The sequence below is a fragment of the Hyposmocoma kahamanoa genome, unplaced genomic scaffold (genome assembly GCF_003589595.1).
Source record: "Hyposmocoma kahamanoa isolate Upper Pololo Valley unplaced genomic scaffold, ASM358959v1 99879, whole genome shotgun sequence".
In the NCBI taxonomy this organism is placed as follows: Eukaryota; Metazoa; Arthropoda; class Insecta; order Lepidoptera; family Cosmopterigidae; genus Hyposmocoma; species Hyposmocoma kahamanoa.
Genome location: NW_020656077.1, coordinates 2,648,869 through 2,671,417, shown reverse-complemented (window position 1 = coordinate 2,671,417; position 22,549 = coordinate 2,648,869). Strand labels below are relative to the sequence as shown.

Here is a 22,549-nt window from a genome sequence, read left to right as displayed (position 1 = left end):
AGGCGTAAAAAAAAACGCACGCGTTCTTTGTCGTCGTCATCGCAATAAGTGCAAGCCAAAAAAATATTATTACTGTTATACTGTTTTTGTCTGTGGTAAAAAATGTATGTTGCAAGATTTGTGATTTCATCAACGAGTGAAATGAAAATAAAATATCAAACTGTTCAATAAATAGTAAATAGATCCGTTGAAATTTAATTTAGTGACTACTACTAATATTTGCATTTAGCTCTTGGAATTATTTATTTAAACAGACTATGGAAGGTCCCGGAATGAGCCTATTTCAAGGTGCCGCCAGCATCCACATAAACAACAGCGCTCAAGACAGACTTGAAGAACAAGAAGAAATTGAGGATCAAAAGAGGCGAAATGAAGAGGTACTTAAAATGTCCAATTCCTACTGGATCAAATATTAACGTACACAGACCGACTAGATTTGGGTAACCTAGAATTTCATTGTTAATAATCAAGCTACAATGTTTTCAGCTGAAACACAAGCTTGCGAATGCATTTGATGATTTATTAGATGAAGACGAAGCTAGCTCTGTGAACAGCAGCGGAAACTTTACTTTAGATGCGGCACAGACTAATGGAGGTAGGTCCAAACACAACAATTCTCACGCATTTGATCTCTGTAATTTTTTCAATGCAAGCATGTTTTGTATGATTTCAGGACAACAGCAGATACGATCGGGCCTTCCACCCACATATGTTGAGTCTTTGAACCATTTAAAGGAAATTCAGCTCAACTCTGAATCTGCAAAATACTGTGAGACTCCCAAAAACCCCAGTCCACATACTAGGCTCCAAGAAGAAGCAATGAAACTGACATTTAGTCCTTATGGAGCTGGTGATGGTCAAAATCACTATTATCAGCAGGAATATAGAGGTGGGTAAAGTCAAGCTTTTTCAGTGTTAAACAAGGATTTTTTTAAAGGATTTTGTTAAAGAAGGATTGCCTTGAAGGATTGGAAGTATGTAACTTGCAACTTGCAGGCAATTTTAAATGAAAATTTTACGAATAAACAAAAAACCAACTTTCATGTTACTTACACAGTGCATTACACATTATAGCTGTATGCGATGAAAATGTGCCTTTTTTATGTTTACGTGATAAAATTACTGATTTGTATTCCTTTTTTTATTTTATCTAATACGTAGGTACAAAGAAACATAGATTTAAACTGATTAGAAACTGATTTAACACAAAGTTAGATTCTTGATGGAAAATTTATTCATTATTATATATTTAAAATGGCAGCAATTAAAAGCGAATATTTCTAAAATGGCAGCAATTTCTATGACCAGGTTGAAGCGGGTATTAAAGTGTTCCTAAAATATCAGCATATGGAAATCCAAGAGTCAAGAGGCTGCAATATTTTAACTATAGTTACAAATGTAAGAAATACACTCCAAAACCTCCAGCAAAATCATTTTCAAATTATCCCAATATTTTTAAATGACTATGCTATAGTATAAACCTTTACAAACAGAAACACTGCAATTCATCACACTACACCATCAGAACTTTTTGATATTTCAGAACAATTGCGTTAAGAATGAGCTAATGATGTATAGTTAGGTTAAATTTTCATGCTTTTACAATACATCTACTTTAATTTGTATTAGCCGAAAAGTAGATTTTAGATAAATATTGTAAAATAAGAACAAGTATAAAAATCAAAAAATAAATTCATGTTTTTCACTCCTCTTTTACACTTTGTAGATTGATTTTTTTGCCCTTTGTTCCCTGAAATATATACCAGTAAGCAGGCACTATTAGAATAATGCAGCACTCTTATAGCCCTGCACTAGAGAAACCCTTTGTCGCGGGTACTACAGAAACACACACACAAATTACACCCAAACTCATGAGAGAAATAAATGTAGGCCATACACATATTTCTCCTGCCCTGGGAATCGAACCCATCGGTAGTCCCGAACGGTAACTGTTCGGCCACAGAGGCAGATTTAAATTGTTCACATTACCTACTTTAAACACATAAATGCATAAATTTGTGTTGCGTTGCTGCATTGAGTGAATGTTTCATTACCTGCCTTTGCGAATTTGTAATGTTTTCCAATAATATTTTTCTATTGATTTATTCTTTCCTACCAATAGTAATAATATTATTTTTTCAGTGCTGTGCTGGTAGGGTAAGGAAGGTTCTTAACGCACATAAGCGAATGTATTTCTGTATACCTCTGAAATCTGTGATGTGTCATTGTTTAAAAAATTTAATCTACTGGCCACTCCTCATGGATTCTCCAATACAAAATAAGCGTAAATAAAATTTAGTTAAAAATGACTTAAAATTTTTCAGGTCATCTTAATGGCATCAATAATTTTGATGCCAGGCAAGAGTACATGAATAATGAACAACTTAAAGTTATGTATGAGGTACGTAGTGTTTAACAAATAGTTACTTTTAAAATATCTTTTAAATTTAGATAATTAAACTGCAAAGGCTAATTAATAATTATAGACAAAAGGGGAAGAGGCTTTTTATTTATAAACTACATCAGGTTGGAATTATGATAGAGTATGCTCACTAGTGAAATCAAGTCTTAAATAGTTTTTTTCTTTTCTTTTTATTATGTATTTTATTTAGTATGTATTATGATATGGTCTAACGGGCTGATGTCTGCAACTCGACGTCCAGGCGCCAATTTTGCGTGTACGTGGGGCGCACTATAACTTTCCGGAATGAATAAGAAAACAATAGTATAAATGGTCAGAAATGAATTTATTGTTTCTCAAAATATTCTCCGTTAGCGTTAATGCACTTTTTCATACGAATGAACCAATTTTGAAAACATTTATGCCACTCCACCGAGACAATCTCTGACACATATTTTTCATACTCTTCGACAGCCTCTTCAGGTGATGAAAATCATTGACTGCGTAACTGGTTCTTAATTATCGGAAATAAATAAAAGTCACAAGGTGCCAGGTCGGGACTATACGCGGGATGACTCATAAGGTTAACGTTGTTCACCTTCAAAAATTCATTTGTCTGTATGTCCGTGTCAGAACTGGCATTATCGTGGTGCAGGATGATACGGCGTTTACTCTTATTTTTACGGACTTCGTCAATAACTTCCAGCAAACAAATGGTCGTGTACCAATTACTATTCACGATACAACGATTCTCCAAAGCAATCGTAGCCACGTGTCCAGTTTTATTAAAAAAAGACGCAATCATACGCTTAGAGGCACTTTGCACGCGCGCCACTTTGGTCGGTTTCGGCTCATCTCGAAAGACCTATATGCTCGATTGCTGCTTTGTTTTGGGATCATAACTATAAATCCATGTTTCGTCACCTGTTTCTATGTCCCACACCAAATTTGATGCGCCTTCGCATCCGTTTTTTGAGCCTTTTTCAAATTGTGTGGGATCCACCGAGAGCACAGCTTTTTCACACCCAAATGTTTGTGTAGTACTGATTGTATTTGACTCATGCCTATGCCTAAAGATCCCGTATCTCATGGTATGTCACATGCCTGTCTGTTTTGATTATACGGCGCACAGCATCGATGTTTTTGTTGTTCCCAGCAGTGGACGGGCGACCATCATGAAATTTGTCACTGAGATACACACGATCGCGTTTGAATTCTACAAACTGAAAAATAAATGTAGGCCATCATTCAATGTAGGCCATACACATATTTCTCCCGGCCTGGGAATCGAACCCAGGACCTCTGCATGGCAGCCACGGAGGCAGTTACTAACTATGTTATGGTCACCAAGCAGTGTCGAAATCCTGATATTGAGGTCGTCTGAAAATACCCGGGCCTGTTTCTAAATTTGTTTTGAACCCTTCAGTGAAGATGACTAGACCTGAGATGCGGGTTCAATCCTTCATTGAGATCTTCAAACAATTGTCTCTTTTAGTAGCAGTAGAGCTTGTGAAAGGGTTTGTCCAGGGCAGTACTGCCACCTTACCTATTTCTGCCGCCAAGCAGTAATGTCAGCATTGCTGTGTTCCGGTTTTGAAGGGTAAGGGTGCTGGTGAAATTACAGGCACATGAGTCTTGTCAACTTATGTCCCCGGGCGAAGTGGCAGTGCCCCTTTGCGATTTAAAGCTTTGACTGGCACTGCAACCGTTGTGGAAGTTGTGAAAGTGGCGTGAAGCTCACTATCACGCGCAACACATGTTCGTCCCGTTACTTGATATTTAAAAAAAAAAAACAAAAAAAAGAACATACAGTCGAATTGAGAACCTCCTCCTTTTTTGAAGTCGGTTAAAAATAAAAGATCTTGTATTTTTTGTCTATAATGTATTGTTTGGGAAAACTAACCACAGCTGCCTCCAATAGCGGTTTCTCCTTAACCATCTTGTAAAGGATTTCTGTATGTGGGATTCTCCTATGCTTCCACAGGCCAGCTCTGTTTAACGCACGTTTCTTATTATAGTTTAGCTTGTTGTCAACTCCTACATACTTACTTGACTTCAACCGATAAGTGTAATAGGTAGTTAATGCAATTGAATAATTAATTTAAATGCATTCTTGAATCTGTATCTATAGCTTGGTGTGTTAGCCATTAAGTATTGGTGTTTGGTATGTGGTGTTTATCTACCTTTAAACTTTATAACCTGTGATGTATGTTTGCAATTTTTATGTATACATGATGTTGGCTTTCCTATACAATAAATAAATAACAAATGCCCAGTACTTTTTGTTTGTAAACATTACTATTGTAGTTCTCTCTTTGTTAAGCTCACAGCTCCATCTTTCCACAATTCGGGGTGCAGCATGTGCGATACCGCAGACTGTATTGGCATAATTAGCTGTTGTCAGTTTAGCTATATCATTAGCATACCCTACTGTGTGATGAGGTGTTTACAACCATGTTTCACAGAATGGGTGATATTGCTCCTACCTTGAGGGCATCATTGTTTTTATAGTTCTTTGTTTTAAGCATACTGCTAATCTAACTAGTGTCTTAGGGCCGATTGTGTGCTCGAGAAGTTTGTTTTATAGTAGGCTCCTTCAATATGTATAAAGATGCCTAGGCAGATTGCCTTGTTTTTAAGAATGCCTCCTCTATCTTGCCGATTCATACATATTGTTGAATAAACTTATTCCTGTGTTCCTACAGTCGGTAGGAAGCATTAGTACATTGAATTCTGTAACAGGGGTCAGATAGACCTACGTGTATTTGGTTTGCATTCCTTATTTAAAAAGAAAAGAGCGTTGTTATTGCAGATGCGCATAAAGGAATGCCAGCAACTCGCTAGTCAGATCGAGAAACTGGATACGGAGATCGACAGTCTACGCGCGCGTCTCGCTGCTGCCGTCAACGACCGCGATAAGGCCGAATTATCACTTCAGGAGGCTCATCACTTGCTTGGTAACTCGCATAATGATCACGTTTCCTTTGTATATAGGTAGTCAGTTACAATTACAACATAATATACTCAAACAGATATTTACAAATAATTTTTTTGTAAGTATAGCTTGAAAGTGGCCAAGTGTACGCCGTATCCATTATTCCACTCACTTAGATCTTTACAAATATTTATTACTTGTTCTTATATCTGGCACAGCATCCAGCAAGCACAACTTGATAGAGTTAGAGCAGCAAGTAACAGTGCTGACAGAGAAACTGGTCGAAAGCGACCAAGAGAAGGAGCAGCTTAAGCTCGAAGTACGCTCTGCCAACATCAGTCTGCAGGATGTGCAGCAGAGACTTCACACGCTGCAGGTATCTAGTGAAGGCCACCGCCTTAGAAAACTTAGGCATATGCTATATCAACACGCTGTCACTTCATTGACAAATCTGCCACAATGCATGTTTATCCTTGTTGCTTCTATGCCATACTAGTGAAATTATAGTTTAATTACATATACTCTCAGGCGGGCACTAAACTCTAACCATATAATTAGAAATATAAACTTATTTACCAATACGTGTGTATTGCACTATTTGCAGGTAGCTCACACACACGACACTGATGCACTCTTCAGAGAACAACAAGATAGGTATGTTTCAAATTGAGTAAATAAATATCGTATAGTAACATCTCACCCAGTTTGATGACTATAGATAAACCACAATTGCAAAGGATGCTTTTATTACCTTGTCGTTATATCTAAAAACTGTAAGAGTCCACTTGTACAGGATACTATTATTATTATATATTGTTACAGGCATAGAGAAGAAATGGACAGACTACAAAATGATTTTGTGAAAGCAAAAAGTAGACTTGAGGAGAAAGTGAGTATATTGCATTGTGCCATGTACCCTATTAACATTATGCATTCACAATGGTTAACAATCGTTTTATTCACTTTTTCGTGTCATAGTGCGGACGAGGTGTTTACATCAATTCTCCACCATCTTTTATCTCTGATTATTCACTTAACGGGGTATCCATAACCTTGCCTAGTACTACTCCAAAGTAGGAGTGTTGTGCTCGGCTAAAGGAGTTGGTCTTATATCCCACATTTTATGCTATCAAATATTTGTAGGCGATACTTACCATAAAACGGACCATCTACTGTTTGCCAATTTGAAAAACTTAAAAAAATAGTATCTACATCTTCAACTGAACCATAATATATTTATGTTTTTATTATATATAATATTGCTTTTTCTTTGTTTCAGGAAAACGAAATTAAAATGTTGGAGAAACGATGCCTCGAGAAAGACAGAGAAAAAGAAGATATATTGATAGAGAAAGGTGCTACAATAAATAGATTAGCCAGCGAATTGGAAGCCGCGCAAAGTCGACTTGTTAGTGGGGAGACTGCTAAACTGAAGGAAAAAGTATCCCAGTTAACCAGTGAAAGAAACGCATCCAGAGAACAAGTCAAAGAACTAGGGGTGAGACACTTATGTGGTGTTATGGTGAAATTACAGGCACATGAGACTTGTCAACTTATGTCTCAGGGTGACGGGTGCAGTGGCAGTGCCCGTCAGATCTTTGCTATTTAAACCTCTGAGTGGCATTGCAACTGTTATGGACAGGCATGTAGCTTACCATCAGGCACAGGACTTGTTCGTCCCGTCTACCATAAACAACAAAGACTCTAAGACCCGTTATCTGTGTTAGCGGAAAGGAGGCCAACTGTGTTTCAAAGATGAAGCCAGCTGTTAGTTGACGGGTCTAAGGGCGCGTTCCCATTATGTCGTAACGTTTTATTTGTCGTCAGACGACTGTCGCGTCTAGTCTGTTCCCATATCACAACTATCTATCGTGACTGTGTCGTGGACGTTTATTTTATCGTTGAACGACTGTCGTGTCTAGCTGTTCCCACTCGATCGTGACGATAATTTATCGATTTACAACAGCCGCCTTGTCGTTTGCACGACAGAATCGCTTGAAGTTGCAATTATGTGGCGTCACATTTTTATCGTGACGTCTAAAAAGTCCTGCACGACAATTAATCGTATTGTACTTACTATATGTGAACAATTTCATTTAAATATACAAGCCCCGACACTTTAAACTGCACGACTATCTGTCGTCACGACATAATGTGAACGGACTCTAACGGATAAGACGCGGTGGTCAAGAAAGAGCCCCGTGTCGTCACACTATATGACTAGAGTTACGGAATAAATTCATCTTTAATTGCGGTTTTTGTTTTCAGTTTAATAATATTGTTTTTTGTCTTTTCAGTCTAAGTTAGAAGTAACAGCACACGAACTTGTTTTATGTCGCAATAAACTCACAAACAGCCAGAAAGAATACGAAAATTGGCGCAGTACTTTGCATCAAATAATGCTAGAAGCATTACCAGACAACACTTATATTAGTGAGTATTTGCATTTGTACGTCTAGGGCGCTGCTACAATGCTCCTATCGGAAATCTGAAGAGTAGACAGTTAGTAGAGGACCGATATGAATCGGATGGAATGATAGCATTTGTCAATGTCCTTTTGCCATCTTATCAAATGAGTGTTCCTCGATATCGACCGAGTTTAGTACAGGACGACTAGCTGCTGTCGTTGTTTTGCTGACGGAGTAATGAACCACAATTGGTCTTGGATTGGGCACCCGTCTACGAGACCGTCTTCCAACGCGATTCATAACAAGACAATTTAGAATAGTTAATTTCTCAAATGAATCCTGCCGCGAATTGAATCTGAGACCGCCTCATCCAGCGCCGACAGTGCAAACCATTGGGCCACTGAGGTCTTCAAAATGTACATTGCTAACAAGAGCTTTTAAACTATGTTAAAAATACTATTTCTAAAAATATGGTGCTGTGGCCGGATTATAAATTTCTTTGTTATTCCAGACGATCCTCCGTCACCGGGGAAACTTGCGACGCTTAAAGAAGTGCTAAATCGGTACAAACAACAGATACAAAAACTGCCCGCCTTACAGGAAGAAATAGCTAAACGGTAAATAGATTATTTTTTCCATCATAAAGAACTAAAGACCTTATTCACACAAACAGCTGTCTGAGGTGCACTGCCACTCCCTCGTCACCCTGAGACATAAGTTGACAAGTCTCATGTATCTGTAATTTCACCAGCACCGTTACCCTTCAAAACCTGTACATACACACTAATGCTGACATTATTGCTTGGCGGCAGAAATAGGTAAGGTGGCAGTACTTCCCTGGACGAACACTTTCACAAGGAGCTCTACTGCTACTAAGATTTCATGTGATTACACCACTTTTACGCTGATAGCCTGTCACAGATTGAAATTCAAAATTTGACGATCGTTACGACCTGTACAATTGTATTTTTGTTGAGGAATAGCCGAGTAATTCCATTCGTAGATTATGCAATTTGAGTGGATATCAAAAGAACTTCGCTCGATACGTATCAATAAGAGGAAACTTTGCTTTCTCCACGAGTAAATAGTTGGTACTCAAGCAACATTTATTAAAGACAGTTGATTAATTTAGGATCTTAATAACCACTCTGAACTTTAGATGGTATTATTAATATAGGGCTACTTAGGCCCGAGACTTCTCGTAAAAGTTGGTTATGTCAAGTAATACCTTTTATTTTTAGTTTATTGACCAAAGTACAGAAAAAATACTTATTTACTAATTACAAGCTTCGCTCACAAAAGCCATTCCGGCTTAATCCGAGTTGAAGGAGTTCAGTGTATTTAAGTAAAAATATAATAAATATAGACAGGTACAAAAACGTGCTCACTTACGTATACATGGCGTAATTAAGCAACTAATAGTTTATATCTTCAGTTTTCAAAAATGTTTCTTAATGTACGATTTATAGTGTTTGTTGTTCTGATAATTACATATAAATTCCTCACTCATTTTGTGCATTAGTGCAGGTAATATCATAGTAGAATAAAACAAGTAGGGTAACTCCGTACAAAATAACAGCGCGGCTAATACGACATGAGCATAGAGCATTCAGCATGCTCTAGCGTAGCACGACAATCATCGTATCAATGCACCCTTCATTATTATGCAAATGTGTGCGTCCGTACACGGTGCGTGGCGGGCATGCACACATACAAACCGCGCTACGTGCAACCGATGCGGACGTTTATATGGAGTAACCATTCTTGTTCTTGTTCTACTATGCATATAACAATATTATGTACTCCTAATTACAAATTTGCAGGGTATATTAGGTTAGTTTAAAAAAACTCTGTCAATCTTACCATTATTTATAATTTTTTAACAGAGACAAAAAACTTGAGCAGCATCGCAAACAAGAGTCAGAGCTTAGAGCAAAACTAGAAGAACAAAAAGGAATAGAAATGCAGCTAAACTCGCGAGTAGCCGTGTTGCAGAACAAGCTGGAACTGCTCGGCAGTAGCTCCGATAGTGAACTGATGGAAACGTATAAACAACAGAACGAACGGCTGCAGGCTGAACTCGACGAAGTTAGAAGTGAACTTAAAAATGTTAGTATTTAAGAACTTTTGCATTACTTTGCTACTACAGAGTTGAAATGTAAATTTTTCTTTATTTTTTTGCGTTTACTAGTACCCAGTGTGTAACTTTTTAGAAATTTACGTATTAAATTACCAGTTTTCTTTTGGATTATAAACACTTACAACAGGTGCACACTATACATTCTCTGCTAATGAACATTACCCACCAAGCGTGTGATGGATTCCATTCAAAATCGAACATGTACGCGACTTTCCGCCCTGGTCTTTACTGGACTTTACTTGTCTCTTACTGTTTGTATGCCGCATAAAAAATTCATGCATAAAACATTCAAATATCCACCCCGCTACCAAAATATTGTTATGAATCAGCACGCGGCGTCGCTATACATATTATTACTTCCTACAGATAGTGTCAGATAGTACAAGAAAAATTTCAATGTTGATTATTAAATAAATCTGTTATATTTTGTTAAAAGTCATGGAACAAAAGTTTTTGTATAAGGTGTTAGTAATATGGTCCTGCGAGATATTTAGTATTTTAAAAATAACCCTGTATATTTTGAGTGATTTTTTTTTTTTACCCAGCTGGGTCTCAGATATACAGAAATGGAAATGGATTACGAGAAACTGAAGAACGACAAATGTCTACGCGCCTCCATGCTCCAAGAGGCCAACGGGGAATTGCTGCGGGAGCTTGAGAAGTACAGCGTACAATTGAAAGACACGCTCAAAGAGAATGGAGAACTAAAAACGTTGTATTTACAGGTATGTTTACTTTGTACTCACAACAACAATAACAAAGCGCAGTATTGAGATAGATACACACTTTACCTACGTGATTATCAAGTCAAGAGACATTGGGAGTTTGATTGAGCAGAAGGCAAAATGAAACTGAATGCCATGAAAGACAAAAAATGAATTGCCAAACGAGTGAACCTGCCAATTCCCGGATGGCCTGTATTGAATGTTAGTCAAACCTCTGTTATTGTAATGTGGAATTCTGTACATTTCCGAAACTCATTTCTTACGATGGCCATACCTGCGCTCTACTCGTAAATGGAGCCTTAGACGGGTTCTCGTATAACTTATATTAATAAGAAAAAGCTTTTATTTTGTCACCACATTATATTACAATGAGCATAATAAAAGTACAAACTACATTATTATAAACGTATTGTGGGAGACTGATGCACAAACTAGGCTCACAGCATTGACTTACAATTATATGGACGTCGGGTCCGCGCTAAAAAGTGTCCGAACTTATAGGGCGTTAAAATCGTATACAGACCGTCATTCACGCTTTTGTCTTCGTTTGTTCGACTGACAGCGAAGCAAGCAAAATTAGACAGTACTGCGATGATATTACAATTTAAGTTCAACGTTTTAGCTTTTTCATATTCCTTTACATGTCACTACGTTTGAATAGGTTGACTTGGGACATTTTTTCGTGGTTTTTGTATTAGACCCATCGTCCATTTATTTGTAAGTCAATGCCCAAGTCAACTTATTTAAACGTGATTAAAGCGTGAATGACGCTCTGTATACGATTTTAACGCCGTATAAGTTCGGACACTTTTTAACGCGGAACCTACGTCCTTATAATTGTAACTCAATGGACTTGGGACATTTTTTTCGTGGTTTTTGTATTAGACCCGTCGTCCATTTATTTGTAAGTCAATGGCTCACATACATATATTTCAGGCATCGAATAACCAGAAATAGAGACGAAATCTCACTTAATTATATTTGAAAACGATTCTGCCAAATTATTACATTTGACCAGCGCGAATTCGAAACAATTGACGGGTGTCGTCAATTGTTTCACTTCAAATCGACCAGTTTAACTTGAGCTTTGCTATAATGGACGAAAATTTAAAAATTACGTATTTAATATTTCATTACCGATGAAATGTGATTCCGTTTGTTTTCTTCATTATCTTTATTACAATAAATACAGAATATTTTTGGGATATACTGAGACGTACACACAGGTCAGTTGTTGGCGCTGTATTATTTCAGTTTTCTAATTTGTGATTTCAGTGCAAACGAGAGTTGATATTTAAAAGTGATATAACGCCCATTTGCCTGATGAGTTTCCAGGGATGGCCCTTATTTCGTCTCTATTTCTGGTTATATACTCGATGATTTTAGGTCACATCTTCACGAATACATTTCTACGGGTAACACGAACGCAATGACTAAATACGCTTTACCCAATGCGACAAGATCAATCAATCAGCCTATTGCAGTCCACTGCTGGACATAAGCCTCCCCAAGTTTACGCCATAGTACCCGATCACCCGTTTTCCGCAACCAACCACTACCCGCGACCTTCTTCAGATCGTCGGTCCATAATGCAGGGGGACGTCCTACGTTACGTTTGCCGAGACGTGGTCTCCACTCGAGTACCCGTCTACACTATCGCTCATCGGTTCTGCGACAGATGTGGCCAGCCCACTGCCACTTCAGCTTGCTACAATTCTGGACGACGTCCACAACTTTAGTCTTATAGCCGGATAACTTCGTTCCGGAGTATGTCCCTTAACGAGATATCCAGCGTAGACCTTTCCATAGCTCGCTGAGCGACGTGTAGTCTGTGAGCCGGTTTCACCGTCACATTCCACGTCTCGGCTCCGTAAGTCATGTCCGGTAGGACGCATTGGTTGTAAACCCTGGTCTTCAGGTACTGTGGGACTGGTGACGAGAAGACATGATGCAGTTTTCCAAATGCTGGCCAACAGACGCGGCAGATGATTTTTGTTTTAAGTTTAATTGATTTAAGTTTTAGAAACTTATCAGAATTGAGAATCATTAATCCCTATGTGATTGGATTTCACACTACAAGGACTAAATTCGTGTGACGGACAATAGCTCTTGTCCTCCTGTGTATGATTTGTTTACTAAGGATGTATCCTTAATATCGCAAGTCTCATGCCGCCTTGGTACTATAACATAGGAACGTAGCTTGGGCTTGCGTAGCGAGAGGTATTTTATAAATATAAAGGACGATTATATCGTAATTATAACTTTATACGTGTATTTAATTTTAAAAGCTATGTCCAGAACTCCTAGATGTCTGTTTGACATCAACACTCTACTATTCTTACAATTCTAAATACAAAACCTAAGCTGCCTGTACTTCATCGCTCTTCCTCACAACTGAAGGGGTGAACATCCCTAGCTAGTGCCTTACCTATGATAGGCAACATGCATATGTGATCAGCCTTTACTATAGGCTAGCCACACACTGCTCGGAAGCTTTCACTTACTAACAAACAAAACCACCGAGAAGGCTGTGTCTTTAATCTGTCAAAAACCTATCTAAAGGACCGACATGACCACATCCTAATCAAACAATCTAAATATATTTATTAGCTATCCTAGCTATAAAACCTAAATTCTTTATTGAAGCTTCCTACCTAACCTAAATCCTACCAGAATTTTTATATAATTCCAAACAAATAACAATCCTCATCGTGCACGCTGTTACGACTACATCGTAGGCTTGAGCACCCATCGGGCGTCCACTGGGGAACATCATTATTGATTTCCCAGCTGCCCTAGTCCTCGTCCTGCAGTACATACCTAAACTCTATATTCTCGATTGTGTTGGCTCTCTCTGCTTTTCAATCTGAACCACTTCAATACTGCTTTGCGGCGGACATAGGTAGAGGTGGCACGCTGTGTTATAATATATAGTAGCTTGTTTTTCTGTTTGTTAGCTTAAATAACATTTAATTGAACAGGTTTGCAGTGCTCGCGATTTGGTGTCTAGAGAACTTAAAGACCTCCAATCGAAAGTTCAGAAAGAGAAAGACTTATACAAATCTCAGGAAACAGAAACCGTCGAAAGATTAGAAAAGGAGAGGCAACAAGTTGAGAAGTTAACTGCAGAGCTGACAGCCACAAAGGAGGAGATGGACAGAGCCAATAGGAGGATCTCAGAACTGCAAAAGGAGTTTACTGATAAGCAAAGGGAATTTACCGACAAACTCAATCAGTACATCGCAGGTATGTATCCTAAAGAAGTAAACTTTGGATTCTGAATAGCTGGCTCTAGTATTTATTGGTGCCCATTGTCAATATATTTGCTTCTATGTTCGTGTGGGATTCGTAGCAGAAGTTACTTCTATAGAATTCCGCAAATTCGTCGCCTTACTTTCTCAAACTCGTATCTTAATGCACAAAGCACAAATTTTGAGTATGCAAATTTGCAAGCTGATTTCACATCTAATTTCCCTCATATTCAAAGACTGGCTTTTACCTATTCTTAAAGTAATGCATCCAAATTAACACCCTTGATAACAAATTTAAAATAAATAGACATTTTTGCCATGTCCTGAATAATCACTCTTTATAAGATACGTGGTTGAGAAAGTAACGACCGCTTTCTATATCTCGGCTCTAGCGCCCTTAAAAAAAAGGGTCGGTCGTAAATGTACTTCCTTTCTGACGTTTAGTTCCACGCAATCGGAGTAAAAGTTCATTACACGAATTAGTGAATAAAATGGTGGTTATGTTTCTAAGATTAATTTATTTATAAATGTGATTTTACTTTTGTCAAAAATATAAATATAATGCAAACTTTCTAGTATAAAATATTTGAACCGTAAGTACGTCAAGAATGACGTGTTTCGAGGAACAGAACGGAACGTCTATTGTCAAACGGATAGGACCCTATGAGATCCTATATGGCCTATAGGATGGAAAAAAAAAGGCGGCGGCGGCTTCGAAATGTTAGTGTCTATTTATGTTTTGTTGATGTTTGTTCGCATTCGTGACGTGAGAAATAATCTAAATTAAAAAATACCATTTTGATTTGACTTGATTCAGCGTCACTTAAACTTGCCATGAAGTTTATACGCCTAAACGTTCTTGACACAAGTTGCTCTTGGTCGCTGTCGCTATTATCCCAGTCCGATAACTGAGCAAATTGTTCAAGATCATAGTCGCTATCACTTAAAAATAGCTTCCATTTTCACACGATTACACAGTACAATCGGTCAAAATTTTAGGATCGCTACTATAGATCGAACACGTTCAAAATCCGATTTGTCAGACCTATGGATCGAATATTGAAAGCGCACACTATATATTGAACGTCACTGCCATACAAATGTCAATCTAAAAATGCCGTCCCACAGATGGATTGGAACAAAAAATCGGAATAACGATCCATCGATCGGTTATTGAAATAGTAAAACTAGGATTTGGATTGATTATTCAAGCTCAGAGAGCAAATTATGGATTGAGATTAAATATAGAAGGTGGCCGTAAGGCATCGAGTTGTCATTAGTATCCAACTCGTAACTTGACAGGTATATTTAGAGTCCGATATAAATTATAATAATAATCAAAAAGCTACACCAGTTCTTCATTCTTCATTCATATTTATTATTTACATGTAATGTCATGGTGGTCATGTTACTATCATTTTTTCAATTGTTTAGATGTTTATCTCCCCAAAACAAGTATGAATGTTTTGTTATAGACGAAAAGAGTGCAATGCGAAAAGAAATGGAACCATGTTCTGTTTGCGAGAAGCATTTGAACCGCATCAGAAACTTAGAAGACCAACTCAGCAAATGCACTGTGAGACTGGGTAAGTAATGGACATTTACTCTAATGGGCGGTGAATTTGGGTTTCTTGCAAAATAATAAAGCCCATAGATAAATAATAATGCTCCATTAAAACCACAGCAGCTGAAAGTACCTAAACAAATGTGTTATTTACAAAAAATTTACAAAAAAGGAAAGGAAAATTTATTATCACGCTAAATTTCGTAGTATATTTAAAAAACAAACCATTTCTAAACCTTTCAATTAGTGTAAATCGATTCGTCTCCCAATGTCCTTGCTTTTTCTTTAAAAACCATGCGAATTCATTGCCCGTGAATGTATGTATTGAGCCACCTTTTATTAGTGTCCTATGCTTTAAGATATATTAGTATCCATTAATATGATTGGACAAGTGTTGCATAGTTTTAGTCAAATGTAAATATTTTTGTACGACACAGCTTTCCGTCTTTTACCTATATATACAATGTAATATTACAAATGCGCAAGTCACCTAATAATACATATTTTTAAATATGATAGCAACTCAAGATGGCAACAAGGAGTTGATGAACGAGCTAAAAGGCAAGGCAGAGTTCTTTCAACAATACATAATGGAGCGGTTCCGCAAACTACGCGAACAACGTACTGTGGCCACTAATACCGAACACGAATGTGAGACGCTTGAGCGAGCACCCAGCATCGAACAGCTCGTCCACGACTGCGATGAGGCTCTCTCTGCTAAGGTCAGACTTTTGAAAACGTCATCTATCTTTTGACTGCACCGTATTGAAGTAACAAGCTATAATCGACCTCTAGCATTCGCCCATGTACATTTACCTAAAGAATAAAATACTCTTTGTGGCACATAAATTTATAGTGACAACATAGAACAGTAACATAAGTATAAAAAATTGTTAGTTAATGTGCAATAGACGGCCTTATTTCTATGTGGTCATTCCTTCCAGGCAGCCTCAGAATAAAAATTTAACCTAACCTAAACTCTAACCTAACCTAAACCAATCTTCAAAAGTACACTGCATAATAAGTATTCATAAAATACGTATGTCGATAGAATACTGATATAGCATACATATAGATAATTTTAATACATAATAATAAATAAAAATATTAAATACATACACCTAAAGATAACTATCACCGGGCACGCTTTGGACAAAATTAGCGATTCAAATGGATGTTTACTGGACTCTAAAGTTATACTTGCATTTCATAGGCAATTCAATTTTAACAGCAACAATATGATTTATTTTGTTTGAAAATTATTCTGCCCAATAACTGCTGCGCTCCGAGACCACTAGTTGCGGATTCGAATATGATTTTTTTTAAATACGAACTTTAGTCTTTCGAATGCCAAAAAGAATTTCAAATACGAGCTCGTTTTATACATGACAATTATTGTAGTATTTAATCATTTACTAATTTGGGAACAGAGGGTTTCAGACGGAGAACGGGAGTAGACTTCCTGAATTGAACTTGCTATCTTGATGTCGCTAGCGACTGCGTACAATATTTGTATAGACTATTGTAATTCATGTGAGTATAGGAGCGCTGCACAGATTGAGATATGTCTTGGGGGCCAGCAAATAGACTTGAAAAAAGAAATTTTGATTATAAAAGAGATGTTTATTGTCAAAGAGCCGTTACAAGACCAATTATAAATAAAAATGAAATTACAGTTCACCAAATGCACAAACCTATTTACTACGTCAGCTATACCTAGGCCTTTTTTGACTTTGTAATTATTGTCGTACACAATTATCAAATATTTGATGCGCAAGCGACTATCGACAGGATAAACTCATGGTAGAATTACTGAAGTTACTACGTGACGTATCACGTACGTAGTAATTTATTTTTTCTATACTCTGAGATGAAATCGAAGTCCAAAAGTATAAACAAACAAATTCAAATTTTCAAATTCAAAATAATCTTTATTTCATAGGTAAGCATTATTACACTTGAAATCGTCACAATAGTTAAACTCTACCGCTCATTCGTAAGGCAGATTCCCCTGAGAAGAATGAGCAAGAAACTCTAGGGGTTGCTCTTTGTAAATAACATTTACAATATTTTTTTTTATTTGAAACATCAGAGATCGAGACTACCTCCATGAGCTAAACGGGTTACTACCACGGATTTTTGCCATCCAAGTACGCAGAAGTTGTATAATAACCTTTAGTATAAAGTTTTTGTTTCACTATAGTTTTAAACCTCGTGAAAGGCAAATTTTGTATATCAACCGGAATCTTGTTATAGAAGCGTATACATTGCCCCTTAAATGATTTTTTGACTTTGTGAAGACGACTATCAAGAAAAGCTAGTTTATTTCTATTCCTCGTATTAATGTTATGTCTGTCACTATTTTTCATAAATAAATTACTATTCCTTTTAACATAAATTACATTTTCATAAATGTACTGTGAGGCTAGTGTAAGAATGTTAATTTCCTTAAACTTATCTCTCAAAGATACTTTGGGGCCCAGATTGTAAATTGCCCTAACTGCACGTTTCTGCAGGACAAAGATTCTATAACAACTGTCATTGTCAAAGTGACATGTCATAGATCATAAACCTTTTTTCGGTTCGTTTATTAACAGGTTCTACTGTTCATGTTACGTGTAATAATTATAATGGAAACAATGCCCTTTTGAGTTGACCAGCTTACAAAACGTTTTAGAATTATTTTGTGGCATAAAATATTTCCAATTGAGAAATTATGACAAAATAAGAAGAGCCACGGCCCATAGAAAACTAGGCTGTAATCATGTTTACGCGAGCGAGAGAAGTGGCGTTTCGTTAACTAATAGAAAATGAGTTACTATTATTATATAGCGAGTTTCTGAAGTAGCTATAGATAACATTTAAGAAAGTTGAAGTATATTATGTGGTGTGACGTACTTGGTAACCTAGCAGTTAGCACTCTGCAAGTGTGCTAACTGCTAGGTTATAATTTAGGTAATGAACTTTTTTAACTGATTTGGGTGCCCCTTGAATTAACTTTGTTACTCTGGTATTCCTTGTACAGTGAATTTCTTAGTTTCATTCCACAACCTAACAACATACTGTATATATACTCTGACAGATGAGATTAGGATTACTACTGTACGGAGACAACACGCTAACGCTTTAATGTTTTTGTGCAGACTGCGCTTATGATGAAGGAGAAGGCCATACGGGACCAAATTGCCGAGAAGTTTACGTTAGAAATGAAAACAATGGAAATGAATTTCTCCAGGAAAATAAAAGAGATGGAAAATGAACATCTTACTGGTGTGACCAAGTTAAAAGAACTGCTCGAGAGGAAAGCGAAGGAAGTGGAAACTTTGAAAGAATTCATACTTTCAGAACGAGCTAAAGTGTCTCAAGTGCTGGAGTCAAAGGAGAATGAGATTTCTGTTCTAATAAAAGAACATAATGAGTTACAGGCCGATTGCCAGAAAGCTCAGGACTGTGTCAAAGAATGGCGCTTGAAAGCCGAACGATACAAAGACAGGCTATCGAGAATGACTTCCTTAGAGGAAGCTTTGAAACACGAGAGGGAAAATTGGAAGCAAAAGAACACCACAAGCGTAAAAGAATTGCAATCGATGAGTCACAAGATAGCCGAGTTGCAAACGAAAGCGGCGCAAATCGAACAAAAGTACCAAAAATTACAATCTGACCACCAAGCAGTACAGGACAAATACAAGAATTGTAAAAAGACAATACATACCTACAAAGAGTACATGGCGAAGAAAGACGTGCATATAAACAACGAAATCAATAGAATGCAATACGAGTACAGGAAAATATTTGTCAAGTTGCAGAACCAGTTGAATTACTACGTCAATTGCACTGTGCAAGTGGAGAAAAGCCAGGGCTTGAGTAGTCAAGCTCAGCAGCACCAACATTATGATGTAAGTGTAATGTACTTTTACAACCTTTTTTTACTGTAACAGCCTGCTATATCAGACAAATGGCATATTGCATGGCAAAGCATCCTCTATAAAGAGAGGTTGCAAAATTCCAGGCTATATTTGACGATAGTGCCTCGTTCAAGGGCGTTATTCATCTTTACCGTATCATTCTCAGTTATAACATAGTATATTAAGACTAACTAACACACGTATATTAAAACTAACTAAGACGAGTAACTTCACAAACGTAGCAACGCGGCTTGTACGTGTGCACACTCGTCACGCGCTATGTATAAACGTACACATTAGCAAAATTTCGCGGTACATTCAAGTTGCACAGCGCGAATCGTGACACGCGTCGTTAATTATAGAATTAAAGCGTTCCTTCGGCGGTGTTTAAAAAAGGACTTCAAATAGTAGACGGGTTTATTCAAAGTTTATTGGTATTTGAACAAGAGTGCCGCAAATTCAGAATTATTCAGCATTTAATTTCTATTTCATAATACTCTCCTAATCGAGATACCAATCCGCGATGCTGGTATAAAAATATCAATACGTACGTACTTTATATTTCAGTACATAACGAGAAAACTGTGATGAACACCTTAACTTTTTTTTAAATATTAACACCTTTCAATTACAATTTATTATAATGTGACCTCCCTACGTTCCGAACGACATGAACGCGTTGACGCGCCGAACAGGGGGGAGTTTCACTACTTATCTTAATATACTATGTTTATAATTAACTGCCCCATGAGATCAATTTTGGGTTAATTCATTGTACTATACCGCTATCACCCAAGTGAGTGATAGCAATGCATTTATTTACAAATGCAAAGGGTGGTGATTGCGGCAAAAACATTTTCGCCCATCAACGTGGATTCACTAGTTAGTGTGGTTTGTTAATTACTGCGATATTGATTATTTCTATAGCTGTCAATACACTACTATTGTATAGTATTTAAGTGTGAGTATACAATGAATGTTACAAAAAATGCAGATCGCATACTGGGGCTTTTGTCGGGCTGTCGACACGCAGAGCCGTTGTCATAATTATTACCAGACCGTCGATGGCATCCATTTTAATTATATTTTGTTCTTGTGCACCAAGTATTATATTTTTGTCTTTTCCAGTACACGGAAAAAATGAACAAGTTGAATGAGGAATTCGCGAAGCTAGGACAGAATCAATACAGGGATCCAGACCCAAACCTGTGACGCTTCCTAGACGGCCTGTGAGGCGGCTGCTTGCTCTACCTCAAACGATGTTCGTTCAGAAACATGCCGCAAAAGTCTAAAATAAGATAATATTGCATTTTGAGTAAAATGTGTTTACCAATAAAAAAACTGTCATTAGTTTATATTGGTTAACACAATAGTCTATTTTGACATTAGTCTATTAACATTGCAAATTTAGAACGACATGTGCTGCTGTTCACTCATACAAGGCATATATTTTATAATAAGTGCGCATGTGACCTCCATCTCACCTGATGGAAAGCGACGATGAGGTCGATGATAGCGCTTGCCTTCCTAAATAATGCCCATTCACTCTCGCCTTGAAAAGGCCCAAGTTATAGTGTTCAGGGAATAAGTCTGCAGGCAAGAAATTCCACTCCATAGCCGTTCGACATGTAATTGTGAAACCGTAACGCTGCATGCGAATCTTTGTATTATCCATAACTTAGGGGTGGAAGCCAGCCTACGTCTAGTCCCCCCGATAATGGATAGGGAAAGAAGGAATTAAATCGTGCAATTCCATCGCACACTCCGTGATAAATCCTACAGATAAAAAAAAATTGCATTTGCATTGAGTTTGCATCGGTTCTTAAGCTCTTTACAGACTAAATGAGACATTTTACCAAACCTTATTATTAATAGACTCTAAACGCAGGCTACGCTTCACTCGTGACGTCTAAAAGTACGAAAAAGTTGCGCAATTTTTGACGATCGTTATTGTCGCTTGTTTACAATATGTAAATATTAGGTTTAAAATTTAACCAATTCGCCTAATTTAAATTCCATAGTGTCGATCAAATACTATGTCGATCGTCTGTTTCTTACGCATTTACTCGATTTTGTCTGATGTCGATCGTTTGTCGCTTACACGTTTGATCACATGGTCCATCGTCAAAAATCGAGCAAATCTGTAGACACCTTAAGGTGCTTCAGTTGCAAACCGTAGCAGTATAATTTAAAAAGCAATCGTAATATTACTTATTGTGAGTTAAAGGTGTACAGCAGCAGAAACGAGACTTAAATACTTTGAATTCCACAAACCATTAATAGTATTGCCCCAAAGAAGGCTTCTTGGCCTAAATAAAAATTTGCAATTAGTCAAGCTAGTTATACGTTCAATCGCATGTTTGCGATCGATAAATATTAGTGTTAAAATCTAACCAATTTGCCTAATTTAAATTCCATAGCGTCGATCGACAAAAAATGCGCTGTCGATCGTCTGTTTACACATTTATACGATATTCTCGGACCATACGTGTCGATCGACAAAAAATACTATGTCGATCATTGACCTACCAACAGATGGACATCGGGTCTAATACAAAAACCACGAAAAAATGTCCGAGGTTAACCTATACAAACGTAGTGACATGTAACGAAATATAAAAAACTAAAACATTTAATTTAAATTGTAACGTCATTGCAGTACTGCCTAAATTTGCTTACAACAATTTAAGGGCCCAAAAACACCATATTCAGCTTCTACTGGAAACTTAACAAAATGCACCATATTTAGCTTCGAATGAAAATTACTTGAACACAAGAGTAATGGAATAACCTTTCTCGTAAATATTAATTACTTATATATATATATAATTAATATAAATATATAATTAATTAATATTTTCATATATATATCAATAATATTTTCATTTTATACAAATTCACTTAAAGGTATAATAAAGAGTTCGGCAGACACATACATACAATTATTACTACAAATGTGAAAATAAGCGTGTACTATAAGAAATGTACCGATATTCTAAATAAACGTAAACTTAAATATCTGTAATTCCGATTTATAACAAAACCGTTACGCTTTCAAGTAATTTTGATGTTTTTTACATAGACAAAATTAGCTTTTCGTTCGTAAAAACACATTATGGAAATTCGAGCTAATGTTATTTCGGGCAAATGTATTTTCTAACTTCTGATAGGTAATCCCATGCCGTAAATCGAGTACAACAATATTTTGTTAGTTATTGCT

The 22,549-nt window shown here is 37.0% G+C and overlaps 1 protein-coding gene across 1 annotated transcript; it reads left to right on the top strand.

Moving 5' to 3' along the window:
• Positions 1–257: 257 nt before the first annotated feature.
• Positions 258–21,917, top strand: LOC113239421 (paramyosin-like). Its single transcript, XM_026476423.1, has 18 exons — positions 258–377; positions 487–595; positions 674–889; positions 2,325–2,401; positions 5,214–5,358; positions 5,555–5,712; positions 5,941–5,990; positions 6,159–6,225; positions 6,616–6,834; positions 7,634–7,769; positions 8,256–8,361; positions 9,631–9,853; positions 10,430–10,609; positions 13,591–13,855; positions 15,336–15,446; positions 15,944–16,146; positions 18,568–19,320; positions 20,458–21,917. Exons 1-18 carry the CDS (start codon positions 258–260, stop codon positions 20,539–20,541), a joined length of 3,222 nt encoding a protein of 1,073 aa, XP_026332208.1. The 3' UTR covers positions 20,542–21,917.
• Positions 21,918–22,549: the final 632 nt, after the last annotated feature.